This window comes from Pogona vitticeps, chromosome 1 (assembly GCF_051106095.1).
Source record: "Pogona vitticeps strain Pit_001003342236 chromosome 1, PviZW2.1, whole genome shotgun sequence".
Lineage (NCBI taxonomy): Eukaryota > Metazoa > Chordata > Lepidosauria > Squamata > Agamidae > Pogona > Pogona vitticeps.
Genome location: NC_135783.1, coordinates 198,342,194 through 198,361,953, shown reverse-complemented (window position 1 = coordinate 198,361,953; position 19,760 = coordinate 198,342,194). Strand labels below are relative to the sequence as shown.

Genomic DNA, 19,760 nt, shown 5'->3' with positions numbered 1-19,760 from the left:
AAAAACATTGGGTAGGTCTTTAAAAGGTTCAAAATATTTTTTACAAAGGAAGTTTTGGATGAAGTATGAATACTTTAGTTAAAGCAAAGCAAAGCAAAGTGTGCTGCTTATATACCACCCCATAGCGCTTCAAGCACTCTCTGGGCGGTTTACAAGTTAATTATAATGTCATGTTCGAAAAATGTATATGTTTTTTAAAGATCTGAAAGTATTTGCAGCCTATTAAAGCATGAAAACTACACTACATATGTCCTGGCTGTTATCCAATTCTGCCAAACTGATAAGCCTCAATAAGTGAGCACAGGATACATTTTATACATTACATTTAGGACGACAAAAATGACAGACAAGTAAACAAACAAACCACAAATATCAATCTGGAGAAGAAAGACACTCCGAATAAGAAGATATAGATACCTGTAGGGGGCAGGGGCTCTGGCTCTTTAGGCACAACCGCAGGTACTTTTTCTTCTGGCACAGCTTTCTTAGGTGCTTCAGGCACTTGAAGAGATGTTAGTTTGTTTTACTTTCATGAATATTATCAGCACTGTATGTAAAACGTTAAAAGTGCAAACAGAGGTGCCCGTGCTTTTTGCTTTAGGACATGGACACTTTTCACCCTTTCCCCACCAAGTTAGGCTCAGCCTACAATTTAGAGGCACAAGCACAATTACAACTCACACCACAGATTCAGCTGTTGTGCAACTAACTATGTTTAAAACTCCCAAGATAATTATTTTTGCCATGCATGGCAGTAGTACCTTTGGCAGGTGGAGGCTCTGGTTTTTTAAGGGCAACCGCAGGTATTTTCTTCTCAGGAACAATTTTCTTGGGCTCTTCGGGCACTTTAAAGATAATTTTTCAGGTTTTACTTAAGAGTTTTTGAAGTCATTGATACTAAACATTGAGAAGAAAAACTGAAGAAGAAAAACCCAAAGAAGAGGGACACACACACACACACACACACACACACACACACACACAAACAAACAAACACATTGCACAGAGACATATATATATATATATATATATATATATATATAGTTGACAGCACTAAATCTGAAGATTTATTTTGAGACAGAACTGTGGAACAGACAACAAAGAAGAGGGAATTCAAAGAAATTTTAAGAACAAAGATTTTTCTTCTTAAGACGTATAGACCAGATTTGACAAGTACCTTTTGGAGGCGGTGGTTTAATTTTTTTAAGCACAGGAGCTGGTACTTTCTTTTCTGGAACATCTTTCTTGGGTACCTCGGGCACTTTAAAGATATTAGTTTATTTATTAAAACACAAGGGAAGAAACAATGAAGCCACAGGCATAACAGACATTAATTCATCCGAGTTAAATGAATAATTTGGATTCTTCCTCGTTCTGCTTCCATTTGTATACAGTATTTGCACTTTTGATTTTATAGCAGAGTGTCTAGTTAGAAAGTGATCTGACTTTAGTTAAGTAGAAATAAATTCTTTGACAGAATGAGAAAGAATCTTCTTGCCTTCTGCTTTCTCTCTCTCTCTCCTTCACACAAACGCTCGCGCACACGCACACGCACACACGCACACACACACACACACACACACACACGCAAAAGAATTGTACACAATTTTATCTATAAGACTACTTGCTGAATTGCTGAACAAGAAGAGAAACTCTTTTTGAAGAAAACACCATGTACCTTTCGCAGGCGGCCGTTCGGGTTTTTTAGGTTCTACTGGGGCAGCCGCTTTGGGTTCTTCGGGAGCAGAAGGAGGTTCTGGTTCTTCGTAGGCAATCAGGGCCTCTCGTACCTCAGCAACGTATTCCTCTGGCTCCGGCTCTTCGAAAGCTGAAGCCCGTTCCGGTTCAAGGGCAGCGATGGCCTCGAGGTCTTGGTGGACAGAAATGTGTTTCCGTTCTCTGTACCCAATAAAAGTCTGTACCTCTCGTTCCTCTTCGTGAACCAAAGCTTCAACTGCTGGAGCTTCTGGTTTTTTAAACGCAGGTTCTGGTTTCTTAGCTTCCGGTTTTTTCAGCACAGGAACGAGTTTGGGCTTTTCAGGCACTGGCGCCGGCTCGGGCTTTTTGGGTGGAGCTGCAGGTTGTGGTTTTTTCGGCACCACAGCAGGTTCTGGCTTTTTCGGCACAGGGGCAGGTTCTGCTTTTTTAGGTACAGCCACAGGCTTGGGTTTTTTCGGCACAATAGGAGGTGCAGGTTCTTCAGGAACAGCTGTGACCTCTGGTTCTTCAGGAACCGCGACAGGTTCTGGCTCCTCGTAGGAAATCAGGGCCTCCCGTTCCTCCGCCATGTATTCCTCTAGCTCTGTTATCTCATAAGTGGAAACCTGTTCAGGTTCTTCGAAGGCACTTATGGCCTGGAGTTCTTGGTGAACAGAAACGTGTTTCCGTTCTCTGTACCCAATAAAAGTCTCTACCTCTCGCTCCTCTTCACGATCCAGTTCTTCAACAGGGGGACGTTCTGGTTTTTTAAATAAAGGCTCTGGTTTCTTCAGCGCCACTGGAGGTTCTGGTTTTTTCGGCACAGGAGCAAGTTTGGACTTTTTAGGCACTGGTGCCGGTTCTGGTTTTTTGGGCGGAGCTGCAGGTTCTGCTTTTTTACGGACAGGAACAGGCTTGGGTTTGGGCACAGTGGGAGGTGAAGGTTCCTCAGGAGCAGTGACAACCTCTGGTTCTTCAGGAATAGCAACGGTTTCCTCTTCTTCATACAAAACAATGGCCTCTCGCGCCTCAGCGATGTATTCTTCAGGTGGTGTTATTTCATAAGCTGAAACCTGTTCAGGTTCTTCAAGTGCAGTTATGGCTTCTATGTCTTGGTAAACAGACACTTGTTTTAGTTCTCTGACTCCAGTGACTGTTCGCACCTCTCGTTCTTCATAATGAACCACTTCTTTAGCTTCTAGTTTTGGCTCTTTGGATAAAACAAGAGTTATTTTTTTTTTCAACCTGCAACAGCTTTCTGATGTACTCTGAACGCTTAAAAGATATTAGATTTACTTTAAGAACTGCTGAAGATATTCAACTAACATGAAGCAGCGGCACCAGAAAGAAGAACAACAAACACAATGGACAACTGTAACAAAATTATCACTTGTGTGTCCTCATACTAAGGCACACAAAGAACAATCCTGATAACATTAGGCACATCTAAGCATTCTAGGCCACTGGCCTGTGCCAACATAAGATATTTTAGGCAACAAGGCACAGACAGAACAAGAAATTTCCAGACCTCTGATTTACAAGCACATTAAAACCATATTCTTTATAACTACATTTGTGTTGAGATATACCTTTAGCAGGAGGAGGCGGCGGCTCTGGTTTTTTAAGTACCGGCTTTTTAAGCACAGGAATTGGTTCTTTTTCTTCGACAACAGGCTTTTTGGGTACTTCAGCCACTTAAAAATAGTAGAGAATGTTTTACTATTGTGCTTTGAAAAAGCAATGAAACAAACAAGACACTCCATGGTTAAAGTCATGGGACGTTAAGTGAGACACATACTTCCTTCTGAAAGGATGTACTGACACAGCTATTATTAACTACCATTCACTTGTGCCACAAGATGAAATGTGATAATGGAGCTGACATACGGACAAGACGGCATACTCAACAGAAGACGCCGTACATTCTCAAAAGTATGTCCAAAAGACTGGAAGTGAACAAGAGACTAAGAGAAAGATTGGTGGGTTTTTTTTGCACATTTCTATCAAAGACAAGATATACCTTTAGGAGTTGGTGGTTCTTTCTTTTTGAGTGTAGGGACCTTCTCTTCAGGCACAACCTTCTTGGGCACTTCAGGCACTTTAAAGATATTTATTTCTTTTACTATTATCAATTCCAAAAAGGTACATAAAATATCAACAAACATGGAAATAAGATAGCATGAAGACACCAAATGCTACGGGACACTGATGATTTATCACTTATTACTTTCCTTACCACAAAAGCAAATGCACAGATAAAAACAGGCAGAACATTTTTATTTGCAAATCCTTTCGTGGCTATGTATTTATTTTCTATTTCATTTGTATTCTAGTTATACCCTTAGTTAGGAGATATTTATGAAATATTATATCCCATTTTCTCATAAATGGTAAATCCATCCAAAAGGAAAGCTGGCGATGAAGCAGGACATATTCTTGCCTTTATATACGTGAAGATAATTCATTAAATGTAATGATGTATTGAATTTTTAGTATTCTTCAGTCACAACGACTGACACTCAGTAGAGATAAAATAATATCTCCTTCAATCAATTCCTAGTATCTCTTACTAGTATTTTCTGCTCCATGTTGCTTATATTCCTTTTTTTCCACCATCTCTTCTATTTAATGGGATTTTCTTTCTATCTTAAATTGTTCTTGTTTCTCTTTCTTCCAGTGCATACAGGCCACACAATACATACCTGGTGGCCTATATGTTAACTCTGGTGGGTCCCAAATTGTACAGCGATATCTGTTCTGCTCAAAAGCTACAAACATATCTAAGCTATTTAATTTATCCATGGACCACAGATAAATGCCTATGCTGTTGGGCATACTGTAGCCAAAGACAATTATTTACAGTATCTTATTTCCGGTTATTTAAATGGAAGAGCTCAAGTGTATGCTTCTCTCTTCCACTGCAATGATTGGGAAATCTTATAGAATCCTGCACACATTTACCCAGAAGTACATCCCATGAACTTCATCAGGTATAGAACCACAAACTTCATAATAGTTAGCTTTAGCGGGATATTGCTGAACAAATAAAGCTGTGTCACTACACGCTATCAAATAACAAATAAAATAACAGACATACAAAAATGTAGAGAAACAGAAAAAAAAACATGAAGTCCTGTTTCATTAACATTTGTGGGAGTTTTATCACTGGTTGTTATAGAACTACACCCAAAGAGTTAGAATTCATGATCATTTCAATGTTGATAAATACCTTTAGCAGGTGGTGGTTCAGGTTTCTTGGGTATTTTTTCTTCTGGGACAATTTTCTTGGGCACTTCAGGCACTTTAAAGATATTACAGGTTTTCAATTTGTAAGACCAAAGATGTCAAAGTTTTGAAAACAACAGACATAGAACATGAGAACAACAACAGACGGTAACATTTAAATAGAATTTTTACTTGCTGTTTACCAACACAAACACCTGCGGTCCTTTTGTTTTTCTTCATTTCACCCATTTTTTCCCCAGTGGGGGATTGTTTATTTATTTATTTCGAATATTTCTATCCCACCTTTCTCCTTGAAAAGGATCCAGGTGACTTACAACATTGAAAGCCAATATTTAAAGTTGAAAACAAGGAGCATATAAAGTTGGTTTGTTGTGCTTTCCTCAGATTTTCCTTCTTTTAAAACAACTGGATCCCTAAAATCCGCAATTTAATTACCCCTCATTTCTTAGTCCTTTCATTACATTTGCACAATAAGCGCAATATGTTCACCTTAGTCAGTGGTGGAGATGCTTCCCTGTGGTAAACAAATTTAACATTTCCATACTAGGATGAAAAGTATACACTTCATTTTAACATTTTTTAACAGCTGCTGATGACAGATTGTGCAGGCATGTGAAGCTACATAATTGGTTGTACCAAGTTATGGCCACCGAAGTCAAACAAAATCTTTCACAATCAGTCACATGGACAGAGTGAGTGTGCATGTGGCAATAAAACTTGGCCTGATCTGTGTGTATTGATTGCACTCCAAGTCTCTTCATATACGAGCAGCTTATTTCCAGAATGTATAGAGAGAATCTGCTTGTGTACACTTTGTGTGTATATTTGGGGTACCACTATCATCTGGCTCCAAACATCGATAATGCACAGATTTAGCTGCCTGCCTAAGGCTATAATTGCTACAGCATAAGACTGAAGGTTTCAGGTGATTGGCTTGGGAGCATTCATGCTGCAGGTTTGCTGAAACATTTGTCATTTGACCAGCAACCTACATGGGTGACCATTGGGAAACTCATTTGAAAAACACAACAAGTTGGAAGTCTTGGGGTGAATGTCTAACAAAAGAAGACATGTTGTGCATCATAGGAGAAAATAAGCAGGAGAGAATAGGAAAGCATGATGGACGGGTACCTTTAGCAGGCGGAGCCTCTGGTTCAGGAGGTTTCTTTTCTGGAATGACTTTCTTTGGAACTTCTGGTACTTTAAAAATATAGGGAGGAATTGTAATTTTTGAATGTAAAAGAGTCAAGAGTCACCCATTTATACAACATGTAAAAATGATGCTAATTAGACACAACCCTTTCGCAGAACAGAAGGGTCAGATCTGAACCCAAAGATTTTGGATTCCATCATGAAGTCGTACGCGGGCAGGGAATGCAATCCAAATCCAAAGAAATGGCAGCTGGAGTGGGTTTGGTATGAGCAGATGTTCTTGTGCCGGCACAGCTGGATCTGCTGGCACAACTACTGTGCTAACAGATATCAGCTGGCAGAAAGGGGAAAAACATGGAGATAAAGAGGATGGGGGTGGTGGAAGCTGTGTTATGCCAAATCTCAACTCCACCCCACCCTAGGCACGGAGCTCTGGGTCAAGGTCAAGGAAGTCCTCAGAGATTCCAACACTCCTAGTTTGGGAGAGATGTAAATTTTGTATAGCTTCAGTTGGCTTTGTTTCCCTTCGCCCAGCCCTCTGCCATCTTGGCTACTACTTAAGGATGCTACTTAAGATTAATCTGGAAGTCATATATTTGAGAGAATAATTTGACAGTTAACTCAAAGCTCCTCAGGGTTCATTTGAGTTCCATGGCTAAATATCCACGACAACACCTTATGTATTTTCTGATCTGATGATAGTACCTTTGGGTGCTGGAGGTTCAGGCTCTCTCGCAGGGACTTTTTCTTCTGGGATGATTTTCTTTGGCACCTCAGGAACTTCAAAGACAAGAATTTGTTTTAAATTTCAGGTTTTGGAGTTGTGTGTAAATTATTTTCAAAACCACCATGAAAAGAAAGGAAGAGAAAACCAACATTTAGCAAAGCTCAAATAACTGTCTTTTTCTGACATACACATAGAATAAATACAGTGGTGCCTCGCTAGATGATGATAATCCGTTCCACTGAAGTAGCTGTTTAGCGAAATCATTGTCTAGCAAAAAGCATTTCCCTATTGGAATGCATTGAAATCTGTTTAATGTGTTCCAAAGGGGAAGAATCGTCATTGTCTAGTGAAGATCGGCCATAGGAAAGCCGCTTTGCGAACCGCCAATCAGCTGTTTAAATAGCTGTCTTGCGAAGCTTAGGTCCTGAAACACCCGTTTTGCGAGCACAGAGGGAGCTGTCAAAATCATTGTCTAGCAAAAATTGGTTTGCAAAGCAGGGACCAAACATTGTCCAGCGAAATTCCCCCATAGGAATCACTGTTTTGCGAATCACTATAGTGATCGCAAAAAGTCAACGTCTAGCGAAAAAACTGTCATGCGGGGTAACTGTCTAGCAAGGCACCACTGTAGTTTGCATGTGATTGAATGTTATGGTGTGTAGTATGAGTAGTCGTTATCTAAGGAAAAAAAGAGGCTGTTCATTATGTATTCCTGACCATTCAGTTCTGTGAAGACATCTTGCTTGCAACACAAACCACAAGCGCTTTATGGGGACCTTACGTGGGATACATACCTTTAGCAGGGGGAGGCTCTGGCTTTTTGAGCTCAGGAGCAGGTACTTTCTCTTCAGGGACCACTTTCTTGGGTACCGCGGGAACTTTAAAGAAAACAATTCATTTTTTTAAATGTAAAGACCTCAACACAATGCTAAGAACAAAGAGACTTTTGGAAAATTCAGAACTGACATTTCGCCAGTCTCTGTGGCCGGCATCTTCAGAGGACTGCAATTTAATTACCCCTCCATTTCTTAGTCCTCTAAAGATGCCGGCCACAGAGACTGGTGAAACATCAGGAGGAAAAACCTTCAGAACACGGTCAAAGAGCCCAAAAAACCCACAACAACCATCAGATCCCAGCCGTGAAAGCCTTCGAGAATACATTAAAATTCAGAACATTACACATGTGGCCAAAATGGAACTGGTAGCAGTGTGACACAACACACAAGAGGTGAATTTTTCTTTCTTTCTTTACAAAACATTTAGTAAAACACAGACAGACAGAGAGACACCCCTCCCACAAGAGATTCTATTATCTACCCATTCTTCTCTCAAGAATGGAATGTTAAATATTGATCCCGTTTTCATAATGCAATTAGCAACACATACCTTTGGCAGGTGGAGCTTCTGGTTTCTTAGGCACTTCAGCTGGCACCTTCTTTTCTGGAACAACTTTCTCTGGCACTTCAGGCACTTAAAAACAACATTCATTAATTATAAGGAGTTTTAAGACTTTGATACAAAGCACAGTGACATTGTTTATTGATTAACAACAATATGGAATCTGGCCACATGCTCATCATTCAGGTTTGTAATTCCTATGTTCACATATTTAAGGGTTGCAGATGTGCAACGGATTAACAGTGTCAGATCTTGTTTTGAAAATATAGGGTATTACAGTGGTGCCCCACATAGCGACGTTAATCCATTCCCAAAAATTCGCTATCCGGAAACGTTGCTATACAGGGCAAAAAAAAGCCATAGGAACACATTGAAACCCCTTCAATGCGTTCCTATGGGGGATAAATTCACAGTTCAGCGAAAATACTCCATAAGGCCACCATTTTTGCCACCTCGGTAAGCGAGGAATCGGCGCGAAAACGCTGCGGGCGGCCATTTTGTTGACACGGCTGCCATTTTGGAACCGCGAATCAGCTGTTTTAAAACATCGCAATGCGAAGATCTGTAAGCGAAACGCTTACCGATCATCGCAATGCGATGTTTTACCTATTTAAACATCACAATGCGATCGTAAAAGTGATAGCAAAATCCGCATTGCTATGTGGATTCGTCGTTAAACGGAGCGCTCGTTATGCGAGGCACCACTGTATACTTCTCATTCACTCTGACACAAATAAGAAAGACCTGTAATTCCTTTAAAAAAAAGAAAATATACCTTTAGCCGGTGGAGGTTCTGGCTTCTTTGGCACAGCCACTGGGACTTTTTCTTCTGGAACAGGTTTCTTTGGTACCTCAGGAACTTGAAAATAAAAATCATATCTTAATGCCATGTATTCCAGTTATTTAAAAATATTAATTTACGATGGGCACCCTAGAAGAAAAATATTAAATGGACACAATCCACTATCCATTGCTCCTTGTTTTAATAAACCAAACATGTAAAACACATTGGACATGTAAACGTGTACGTTAAGAATGTAAGTGAAATGAAATGTTACTAAAGATGATAATGAGGAAGTGACTGCAGTGGCCTGTTTTCTTTAATGTTATAAACTCAAATGTACCTTTAGCTGGTGGTGCCTCTGGTTTTTTAGGCACAACCTTCTCTTCTGGAACCAGCTTCTTTGGTACCTCAGGCACTGTGAAAAGAAGATCAGAAGCCCGTTGCCTCTTTAGGCCAAAAGAGACAAAACACAAACAACACACACACACAATGTGTTTAAAATACAATAGAGAAAGGATGTACCTTTTTCTGGAGGTGCTTCTGGCACAACCTTCTTTTCTGGGACCACTTTCTTAGGTACTTCAGGCACTTTAAAAAAAACAGCATTATTTTGTGTTAAATTTCAGACCCTCAAAACGTGGGTAAAACTGTAGACAATCAAGAGATACCTTTAGAGGAATAGCCAGAAGGTTAGTGACCATCTTAAATGCAGCTACAGTATTTATTGGACACAAGGGAACACATGCTTAGGTTCTTTTGAACTCGGGGGGGGAGGGCTTAAGGATTCTTAGAACCGTGGCCAGTACCTATTCCAAGATTAGACATGAAGAAATGAAGGAAGAAAATTTTTAGCAGCGGAAGGGAACCACAATAACATTGTTGACAAGAATGACACCAAGAATAAGGTGTACCTTTAGTGGGCGGTGGTTCTGGTTTTTTAGCCACTGGAAGGGGTATTTTCTTGTCAGGCACAGGCTTCTTGGGCACCTCAGGAACTTTAAAGATATTAGTATGTTTTACTTGAAGAATTCCATACAGATTATAACACAATATGAAGAAGTTAAGAAAAGTAAATGAAAAGCAGTTCCAAACGGACAGAAAATGACAGGAGAACATATAATGACACTAACGAGATTGGCTGTAGACTCATGCAGACGGGTGTTCAATAGAAAGCAAGTGGCTGCCAGTTACACTGCTTAGACTGTCCCTCCAATCATGCATCTAGTTGAGGTGGGAGTGATGACCACTGTGTCAACTGCCCTGAATTGACAAATGTGACAAATCTTTGGTTTGTCAAAGCTGCCCCCTGACCCCTACCAAGGTATTTGACTACGGTTCTCAGTACTTTTGTCAATATGTTTTGACACCAGCAGTTCTTTCATCCTGATTTCTGAACTTGTATTTTGCCGCTCATTCTGCTGTCTATTGATAACTGAAGTGTCTGCATGCATGTAGATATGAACGGTAACTGTAGTTTCTCAACAGCTAATATAGAAATATTTTAGGGCATGAGATATTAATGATCAGAAAAACAGAATGGACATTCTATTATTTCTCATTCCTGTGTCCAGTAATGCTTCTGATTTTCAAAGAAAAGAAGTCATTACTTACGTTTCTAGGACAGGCTTCTTAGGTGCACCACATACTTAAAAGATATTAGTTTGGGTCAGTTGTATGAACTGAAGAAGATTTGACAAAGTTAAATGACAGCAACATGACAACAATTATATGCAACAAGACCAGATGCAAAATCTGGATATCATTTTGACATAATCACAGATATGTATTTGCAAGAGTCTGAACAAACATAAAAGCGCACATTGAACAAACATGTTATTCCTTTCACATAAAACAAGACAAACATTTAGTAAGATTGGGGGGGGGCATCTCCCCTCCCACGTTGACATCTACCTTTCAATGCTGGAAGTTCTGCGGGTTCGGGTACAGTATCACGCTCTAATTCTTTCGGTTTTGCAAGAACCGGCTCCTCTTCTGCCACATAGGGCTCTGCTGTCTCAAGAATGACTGTATGTTCTCTTTCTCTGAGCTCAACAACAGTCACGTGCTCTTCTTCCATCTCAAGCTCTAGTGGTTTAGGCCTAGCTTCAGGTTTCTTGGGTTTGCCAACAGCTATCTTTTGTTTTGGCACTTGAGGTTCTACTATGGTAGGCACCATAACAGGTGCAGGTTTTTTATGTTTAGCAGTGGTGGCCTTCTTTTCTGCCACTTGGGGTTCGGTTGTTTCAAGCACCACAATTCGTTCTGCTTTGGGGGGTTCAGTCATAGCTATCTCTTCTTCTTCCACTCCAGGGACCACCGTAGGCTCTGGTTTGCTTGGCATGACAACCACTTCTTCTTCTTCTGCTTCCTCTTCAAGCTCTATTGATTCTGTTACTACAACAGATTCTGGTTTTCTGGGTTTGGTGACTCTTATTTTCTGTTTTTGCACTTCAGGCTCTTCTTCTTTGGGCACCACGACAGCTTCCATTTTTTTAAGTTTGGTCATTACTGTCTTCTTTTCTGAAACCCGAGTCTCTGCTCTTACAGGCTCCATTTTGGGGGGCTTAGCAATGGCTACCTTCTTTTCTGCCACTTGGGTTTCTGTTGCTTCAGGCACTACAATATGCTCTGGTTTGCTTGGTATGGCAATCACTTCTTCTTCTTCTGCTTCCTCTTCAAGCTCTATTGATTCTGTTACTACAACAGATTCTGGTTTTCTGGGTTTGGTGACTCTTATTTTCTGTTTTTGCACTTGAGGCGCTTCTTCTTTGGGCACCATGACAGCCTCCGTTTTTTTAGGCCTGGTCATTGCTGTCCTCTTTTCTGACACTTGAGTCTCTACTCTTTCAAGCATCACAGAGTATTCCAGTTTCTCGGCTACTTGGTCTTCTAATGTTACAGACTCCATGGTTTTAGAAACCATCACAGGCTCCATTTTTCTGGTTTTACCAATGGCTACCTTCTTTTCTGCCACTTGGGGTTCTGTTGTTTCAAGCACCACAATTCGTTCTGCGTGGTAGGGTTCAGTAATATCTATCTCTTCTTCTTCCACTTCAGGCACCACTGTGGGCTCCAGTTTCCTTGGTTTGGCAATCACTTCTTCTTCTACTTCCTCTTCATGCTCTATTGATTCTGGCACTACAACAGATTGTGGTTTTCCGGGTTTGGCGACTCTTATTTTCTCCTTTGGCACCTGAGGCTCTCCTTCTTGGGGCATCCTGACAGTCTCCGCTTTTTTCGGTTTGGTCCTCACTGTCCTCTTTTCTTCAGCCTGTACTCTTTCAAGCACCACAGTGTGTTCTAGTTTCTCGGCTACTTGGTCTTCTAATGTTACAGACTCCTTGGTTTTAGATACCATCACAGGCTCCATTTTTCTACTTTTAGCAACGGCTACCTTCTTTTCTGCCACTTGAGGTTCTGTTGTTTCCACCACGACACCAGGCTCTGGTTTTGTGGGTTTTGAAGCAACTATCTTCTTTTTGGCCTCTGCTGGTTTTGGCACAACAACAGGTTCAGGTTTGGAGGGTTTAGTGACAACCCTTTTTTCTTCCAGCACTTGAGGTTGTGCTATTTTAGGTGCCACGGTAGGTTCTGCTTTTTTATGGATGGAAACTGGCTCTGGTTTTTCGAGTTTGGCAACAGATGTCTTCTCTTCTGCCACTCCTTTTCTGGCCACTTCTGACACTTTAAATAAAATCAATTCCTTGTAAGAACGCATGAACCACAAAAATACAAATACCAGCATCATACTGAACAAGACTGGAATAATAGTACATGTTCATTTTTTTTTTAATGATTTTGTTGCTGCATGCATTCCTTGAAGAGATAATGTACCTTTGGTAGGCGGAACATCTCGTTTCCTAGAAATGGCGGCTGGAACTCTTTGTTCTTTTTCTTCTAGAAGTATTTCCTCATATGTTTCTGCCACTTAAAGATATTAGTGTATTTTTGAGACATGGAAAATCGTACTTTGGAAACCATAGGACAAAAAGACATGACAGAAGGCTTTGAACAAACAGGAAACCCAACCTGACTTATTGATGAAACATGCATCTACTTTTCAGGTCATTGCAGAAGTTTCAAGACTGAGGTAACACAGCTATTGGATCCTCTACAGAGGTCCACAGGCTAGAACAGATCCAGAAATTTAAGCAAAGGTCTTTGGCAATCATATATAAAGTGGATATTAGGGTCCCTGTGGGTGGGCAAAGGATCACATTGAACTTGTCTGTTGTGAAACCCTACCCAGGTTTTATAACCTGAAAGCAGGGACAACTCTAGCCATGATGGAAATGTGGGAATCCAGGCAAGCCCTGCCTACACGGTTCCCTGCCTCAAAATCCTTTATGCGTTTAGTGAGAATTTCTGAAGTGGAGTGTTTAAGCACGTTTGGCTTAACACGGACACTGAACTTCTGTGATTAGAATCCTCTTTAGAAGAGTTCCTGATCAGAGTGCTGCTTGCATGAATTCATGGATGTCTGACTGACTTCTGGTTCAGAAAATGAAGGACAGGACATGCGTGTGTGCCCTTCTCTGGTTATGACTATAGCCCGCACCATTTTTTGTTGTTTAATTAAAATAAATGTATTAATAAGCAACAGCAATTATAGGGTATTTCGTAAGTAATTAAAACCAAAGCTATTCAATTCAAAACATCTTTCCATATACTGTATTGGCACGTGTCACAGGGTGTGTTTGATTGAGTCACCTGCATCAGTTTCTGGATACAGTATTGTGTCTGAATAGAGCTTATATGATATTGGTGATAACTTATTCCATTAATATAAATGGAACATAAATATACTGTATCATCAAACCATCAGAAATACCTGGGCTTAGGATCTGTGACAGAGAATGCTAGAAAGGATAGATTCCCCCACCCAAATATTCTTGTTAAGGATGCATATACCTTCATGATGTATAACTTCTTTCCTAGATACTGGAGCTGGTAGTTCTTCCTCAGATATGACTTTCTTTCGTACCTCAGTCCCTTTAAAGATATTAGTATGATTTTTTAAATTTAGTTAGAAAATATAAGACGTAGAAGGACAGACAAACCGAAAAAACAATTTATGACATTTGTACACCAACTTCAGACATGTACGGTAATAAACTCCAGCAGCCTGCTTGAACGCTTGGAATTTTTTTCCCCCCGGTTTATTATTATGCTTGTGGAAGAGCTGAAGCACTTTTAGCTGCTGGAGATTCAGATAACCATACAGTAGGAATGATTTCTTCTGGGACAATCCTCTTTTGATCCCCATGTGCTTTAAAGATATTAGTACAGTACGATTTAAAAACATGGGCATTCGAATCAATGGTTAGTACACAAGATGGACGAAACAAACTACAAACAAACAGGCATGTTGTAAAAGTCACACATAAATTCTGCACGTCTTTTTCCATACTAGAATAAAATGCTAACAGATTTTTTTTTAAAGACTCAAAGCCAGTCATGACTTCAGTATTTATTCCTGGCTTGAATGAGCTTGAACGCTGTATCAAAATAATATTTTGACGTTGCAGTCCTAAGCACACCTACAAGGAGGTAATCCCCACTGAAAACATGGGCAGCCATTGTTGTGTAAAGAGATATACGGTTGTGTAGTGGTGCATGGGAACAAGCTTTCTCCTATAAAGTGATCCTGAGAGAACCACGTTTCTTCATTCAGGTTTGAACAATATATTCAGAATCACGCTCAGGTACAGGCAGAGTTTATATACACATCCAAATGAAAGACTTCAGTATCTCAGTGAAAGGAATTTCAAGCTCATTTGATTAATCTCCAAAAATCCATGAAATTATTTTCAAATTAATTGGGCAATTATTTAGTCTACCTGCCTGGCATAAAAAGAGGCTGTTGTAAAATATGTTAAAGAGAACATAGATAAAATGAAGTCCACATTTGGTTTGATGCTAATTGTTGTTAGAGGTATATTACCTGTAATGAGTGGTGCTTCTTCTTTAGGTTCAGCCGTTGGTTTCTTCTTCTCTGGCACAATTTTCTTTACCGTTGGAGGCACTTTAAAGATATTAGTTTCTTTTTGAGTGTACAGACATATACGAAATGTATCACACAAAAGTCAAAACAAGGAGAGACAAGACAAATGTCTCTAACAAACAAGAACATATTTTAAGAAAAGGCAATGGCTTTGGGATCGAGAGGTGATGTACCTTTAGCTGGTGGAGCTTTCGGTTTTTTGGGAATGCCAGCAGGAGCCTTTTCTTCCACGAGAACTTCCTCTTTCCATTCAAGAACTTCAAAGAGATTAGTATTTGATAAATTTCAAAAGAACACACAAAACACGGTTTAGGAAGACAATATTCAATGAAGGAAGTACACACCAAGATAACATACAAAGCTATAGTAACAATGCAGGAACTAAGCCGATGCTGACTCTACACCATTCATTTATAATCTGCAGTGTTACATTGTGTAATTTCCCTTGGTTTTGAAATATGAAATAACTAACAGGCAAACACTGATTTTGTGCCTGAACTATTCCCCTCTCCTGGAGTCAAAAACACCAGCACAGCTCTGCTGACTCACAACCCAAAACCCTTCCCTTGTGTCTGTATTTGGCCAGACATAATTGTGTCCGCCTTTGCAGGACAAAGGCTTCTCCGGGTATCCGCAATGTATTGGTGCACTACAGCTGGGACCCCAGCATTGGCTCTTATGAATCACTGCTTTGCTGTGGTACTTTTTACTTTTCTTAAACCAAACCGACTTTTGGGACATATATTTTAAAACATGACATTTTGATCAAAAGACAACACAGTCTTGAGTAGGGTGACTGAATACATAACCTCTAAAATCAAGAGGAGTGGTCGTAATCTGATCTACCGTATAAGAGAAATAAAAGGATGATGTACCTTCAACTGAAACAGCTTCCTTTTCCCTGGGAATAATATATGTAACTTGTTCTTCCCATAAAATCTCCTCATGAACAGCAGGAGCTTTAAAGATATTAGTTTTCTCTTAGAATTTTTAGTCATGGAAACTTGAGACAGACATCAACTACAACACAGAGGATGTAATAAGCTTATCATTGCATTTTCAATACTATTGGTATTTTTCTGAAGCAGAAGGACTTCCTGCCCAGATATTGTACATGTGAGGGAATAATCAGCAATTTACATTTAATAAAGTGGTATAACTACACGTGGACTAAAAAACTAAATTGAATCACAACAAATCTACTCCTGATATCTGCTTTCCCTGTTTTTCCTTATAGAACAAAAATTAATATAGAATATCTTATTGAGTTGGGGAAATAAAATTGCTGCCCCGAGTAGACATGGTCTAGAGGGGCAGGGTATAAATTTAATAAATAAATAAATAAAATAAATAAATAAAAATACTGTAAACCAAATGGAATTTGGTGCCCTGGTGTCATCACATCAAGGAGCCATAGCTGTGACTGGCTAACTATAAACATGTCAATTAAAAAATTGCAAGTGACAAACTAGAGTAAGGCACAGCTGTGTTATTGGTTTGTGAGTCTGGAAAAAAAAACTTCTACCTTCCACTGTGGGAAGTTCTTCTGGTTCACCGGCAGTGATAGGTATTTTTTCTTCAGTGATAGGTATTTTTTCTTCAGGGACACCTCTCTTCGGCACGGCAATCACTTTAGAGGGAAAAATGTACTCAGATTCTGGTGGCAAACCCCCTCCCACATCTAAAACAACGGATACATTGACAAAAGCTCTTTTCCAAAGCTTAAGTGTCAATAGCAAAGATGTGAGACTATAAAAATTTTATAACTCTTTCCCCCTCAATAGAGAATCTACCTTTAGCTGGTGAAGGCTCCTTTCTCTTGGGAACAGCTTTAGGCATTTTCTCCTCAGGGACAGCTTTCTTAGGCACTTCAGGCACTTTAAAGATATAGTGTTTATTTTTAGTTTTTGGTTAATGTAGGGCTCTTTAAAGAATGCGATCTAACAATTACTAAAGAAAAGAACATAAAATACGTTGCACAGGGTGAACACACAGGCAGACGTAACCAACAGACACAAATAAAGGTCCACAACATATTCCTACAAAACGTAGAAAGAAAAGATGAAGGACAAGATGAGACCAGAGCTTGTTGTCTTACAATCACAGGGAAGAGCAAATGTACCTTTAGGTGTGGGGGGTGCTTCTTTTTTAGGAACGGCAATAGGTACTTTTTCTTCTAGGACTGGCTTCTTCGGCACTGCAGGTACTTTAAAAACATGGATTTCTTTTTAAGAATGGTGCATTCTTTCAAATTGCATACGTTAAGTGCAGCCACAAAGCAAAATAAATGGAAAATGTCACATACAAAATTAAGGAAAGAAAGAAAGAAAGACATAAATCACAGCAGGCAATATTGATTACATCTCACGTCCAACCTCCTAATTAAACAACCTCCATGCTCGTGAATTAACCGCACTGGTCTACATCTGCTTTCTAAGTTTATATATATATCCAAATCATATATGTTTCAGTGTATTTGAGGGATACATTTGCCTATAGATAGATAGATAGATAGATAGATAGATAGATAGATAGATAGATAGATAGATAGATAGATAGATAGATAGATAGATAGATAGATAGATAGATAGATAGATAGATAGATAGATAGATAGATAGATAGATAGATAGATAGATAGATAGATAGATAGATAGATAGATATAGGCAAATGTATCCCTCAAATACACTGAAACATATGATTTGGATCCCAATCTTAGCAGGACTAAGGACCGTTCCTTTCTCAGGGAGGGGGAGTACAAAGCGAAAAGTGCATAATGAATTTTTTGTTTAAAAAAATTGGTAAAGGATGCTATAATGGATCAACTGAAAAGTGAAGTAAACATTTTTTAAAAAAATAGAGAGGCTCCCTTGTGCTTTCTAGGAACTAATCCCTCCACCCAAAAAACCTATGTTTCAAAATTTGGGGGTACGAAGGAGGGGCTCCGTGGTGCTTGCGGGCTCTTAAAACATGGCACAATCCCCACAGATGCCTCATAGGGTACAGGTGGACTAGTTTTCTAGCCTATGAGGAACACTAAACAAGCAGAGGGGTACTGGCCCCTTTGCTAGCCTGTTTGGAAGGGCCTTCTGATTCCACGGGAGATCCTTGGATCCGAGCGTTCACACTTCACACGTCTTAAGCTGATGGCGATTCTTTCCCTCCTAGATTCTCTACATTCTCCCTGCCTAATTTGAGTGAGGTCTCTCACCTTAACTCTTGGCTCATGTGTGACCTAAGAAAACACATTACCAATTCACTATATAAAATAGGCCTTTTTTTGTTCCCATAAGGCAACTATTTTTTCTCATATTTTTGTTGTTGCCTTACTATGAAGGATTTTCAAATCTTATACAACTTAGTAAAACTGCTGTGAGGGACAGCTCTGAGTTGTTCAACCAGTAAGCATGGTATTAAAACAAATATGTAGTGTTTGTTATCATAGCTGTGACCCTGATGGCTCAAGAGAAGGGAAATATAGTAACTACAGTCACCTCATAAGCTATTGGAGCTTACAGGGCACATAAAGAAATAAGGATAGCAGCTTATGTACCTTCAGCTGGTGGCGCATCCTTTTTAGGTACAGCAATGGGCACTTTTTCTTCAGGAATAACTCTCTTGGGTACTTCAGGCACTTGAAAAATATTTTTGAACAGTGCTCAGTTAATGGCAAAGTACCACATTGAAAAAAGTTCCATAACAATTATATATAATTGTTACGGAACTTTTCTCAATGTGGTACTTTGCCATTAACTGAGCACTGTTCAAAAAAATATTTTTCAAGTGCCTGAAGTACCTAAGAGACCCATATGTGCTTAAAATACAAAATAATGAGAGCATGGTTGGTCTGATCGATGCTGGGAATTTGTTTCTGTGCCTTAGTTAACACATGGGAAGGGGAAAGATTAAAGGAAGATTAAGCTCAGGACAAGAAAGAAATTCAAGAACTGATACCTATTGCTGCTGGAACCTCATACACCTCCTCATATTCTTCTATCTCCTTTGTCTCTTGAACCTCTTCATAATACTCAAGTTCCTCTGGTTCTGGAGCTTCCTCGTATTCTTCAACTTGAGGTTCTTCCGGAGCTTCTTCATATACTTCAGGTTCTGGAGCTTCCTCGTATTCTTCTGGTTCAGGAGCTTCCTCATATTCTTCTGGTTCTTCGCCCTCTTCCACCTGCAGAAACTCCTCGATCTTCTCATAGGCCTCATATTTCTCATATTCTTCATAAACATATTTTTCAACAGAGGGAGGAGGAACAATGATCCTTTCTTCGGGGGTGGGTTTCTTAGGTACCATAGGCACTTTAAAGATATTATGAAGTTTTAATTATTTCAAAGATTCGCTGGCACAAACATGCACATGAAAACTTGAAATTAAGACTACCTAGAACTATCAGACAATTGCAAGTTATTGTAACTTTTAGAAAGGAAACATGCAATGCTGCAGTAATGCTGTATGAGTAATATTGGGATCGAAGATATTAGCAGGAATTAAGAGGGGAAAAATGTCAAGACATTCAGAGAAGCAGAAACCAGTGTTGCTTTTCTTTACTAGCATCAAATATTTTTCCTTATGCTACCTGCCTCTCTTTTACACATTGTCATGACTTTAAAAATAAATCTTTGTTTCAAGAGCAAAATACACAGAAGAAATGGTTCAGAAAGTATGCATAAGAAAGCAAGATTTTTTAAAAAAAAACAACACACACACACGTCATGGAATTATGAAACAAAGACAACAACTGATGA

The 19,760-nt window shown here is 39.5% G+C and overlaps 1 protein-coding gene across 1 annotated transcript in view; it reads right to left on the bottom strand.

Annotated features, from left to right (window-relative positions):
* Nucleotides 1–19,760, bottom strand: part of LOC110084610 (titin) — a 299,695-nt gene that overhangs the window by 129,672 nt on the left and 150,263 nt on the right. The window contains exons 142-167 of the mRNA XM_078386905.1: nucleotides 18,963–19,313; nucleotides 18,562–18,642; nucleotides 17,132–17,215; nucleotides 16,803–16,886; nucleotides 16,535–16,639; nucleotides 15,885–15,968; nucleotides 15,183–15,266; nucleotides 14,950–15,030; nucleotides 13,917–13,997; nucleotides 12,840–12,932; nucleotides 10,917–12,689; nucleotides 9,917–10,000; nucleotides 9,528–9,593; nucleotides 9,346–9,420; nucleotides 8,997–9,080; nucleotides 8,210–8,293; nucleotides 7,618–7,701; nucleotides 6,802–6,876; nucleotides 6,076–6,144; nucleotides 4,928–4,999; nucleotides 3,719–3,796; nucleotides 3,288–3,392; nucleotides 1,679–2,908; nucleotides 1,178–1,261; nucleotides 762–845; nucleotides 418–501 (exon numbers count right to left, since the gene is read on the bottom strand). Of these exons, the coding sequence (XP_078243031.1) occupies nucleotides 418–501; nucleotides 762–845; nucleotides 1,178–1,261; nucleotides 1,679–2,908; nucleotides 3,288–3,392; nucleotides 3,719–3,796; nucleotides 4,928–4,999; nucleotides 6,076–6,144; nucleotides 6,802–6,876; nucleotides 7,618–7,701; nucleotides 8,210–8,293; nucleotides 8,997–9,080; nucleotides 9,346–9,420; nucleotides 9,528–9,593; nucleotides 9,917–10,000; nucleotides 10,917–12,689; nucleotides 12,840–12,932; nucleotides 13,917–13,997; nucleotides 14,950–15,030; nucleotides 15,183–15,266; nucleotides 15,885–15,968; nucleotides 16,535–16,639; nucleotides 16,803–16,886; nucleotides 17,132–17,215; nucleotides 18,562–18,642; nucleotides 18,963–19,313 (5,259 nt within the window). The remainder of the gene's footprint in view (nucleotides 1–417; nucleotides 502–761; nucleotides 846–1,177; nucleotides 1,262–1,678; nucleotides 2,909–3,287; nucleotides 3,393–3,718; nucleotides 3,797–4,927; nucleotides 5,000–6,075; nucleotides 6,145–6,801; nucleotides 6,877–7,617; nucleotides 7,702–8,209; nucleotides 8,294–8,996; nucleotides 9,081–9,345; nucleotides 9,421–9,527; nucleotides 9,594–9,916; nucleotides 10,001–10,916; nucleotides 12,690–12,839; nucleotides 12,933–13,916; nucleotides 13,998–14,949; nucleotides 15,031–15,182; nucleotides 15,267–15,884; nucleotides 15,969–16,534; nucleotides 16,640–16,802; nucleotides 16,887–17,131; nucleotides 17,216–18,561; nucleotides 18,643–18,962; nucleotides 19,314–19,760) is intronic.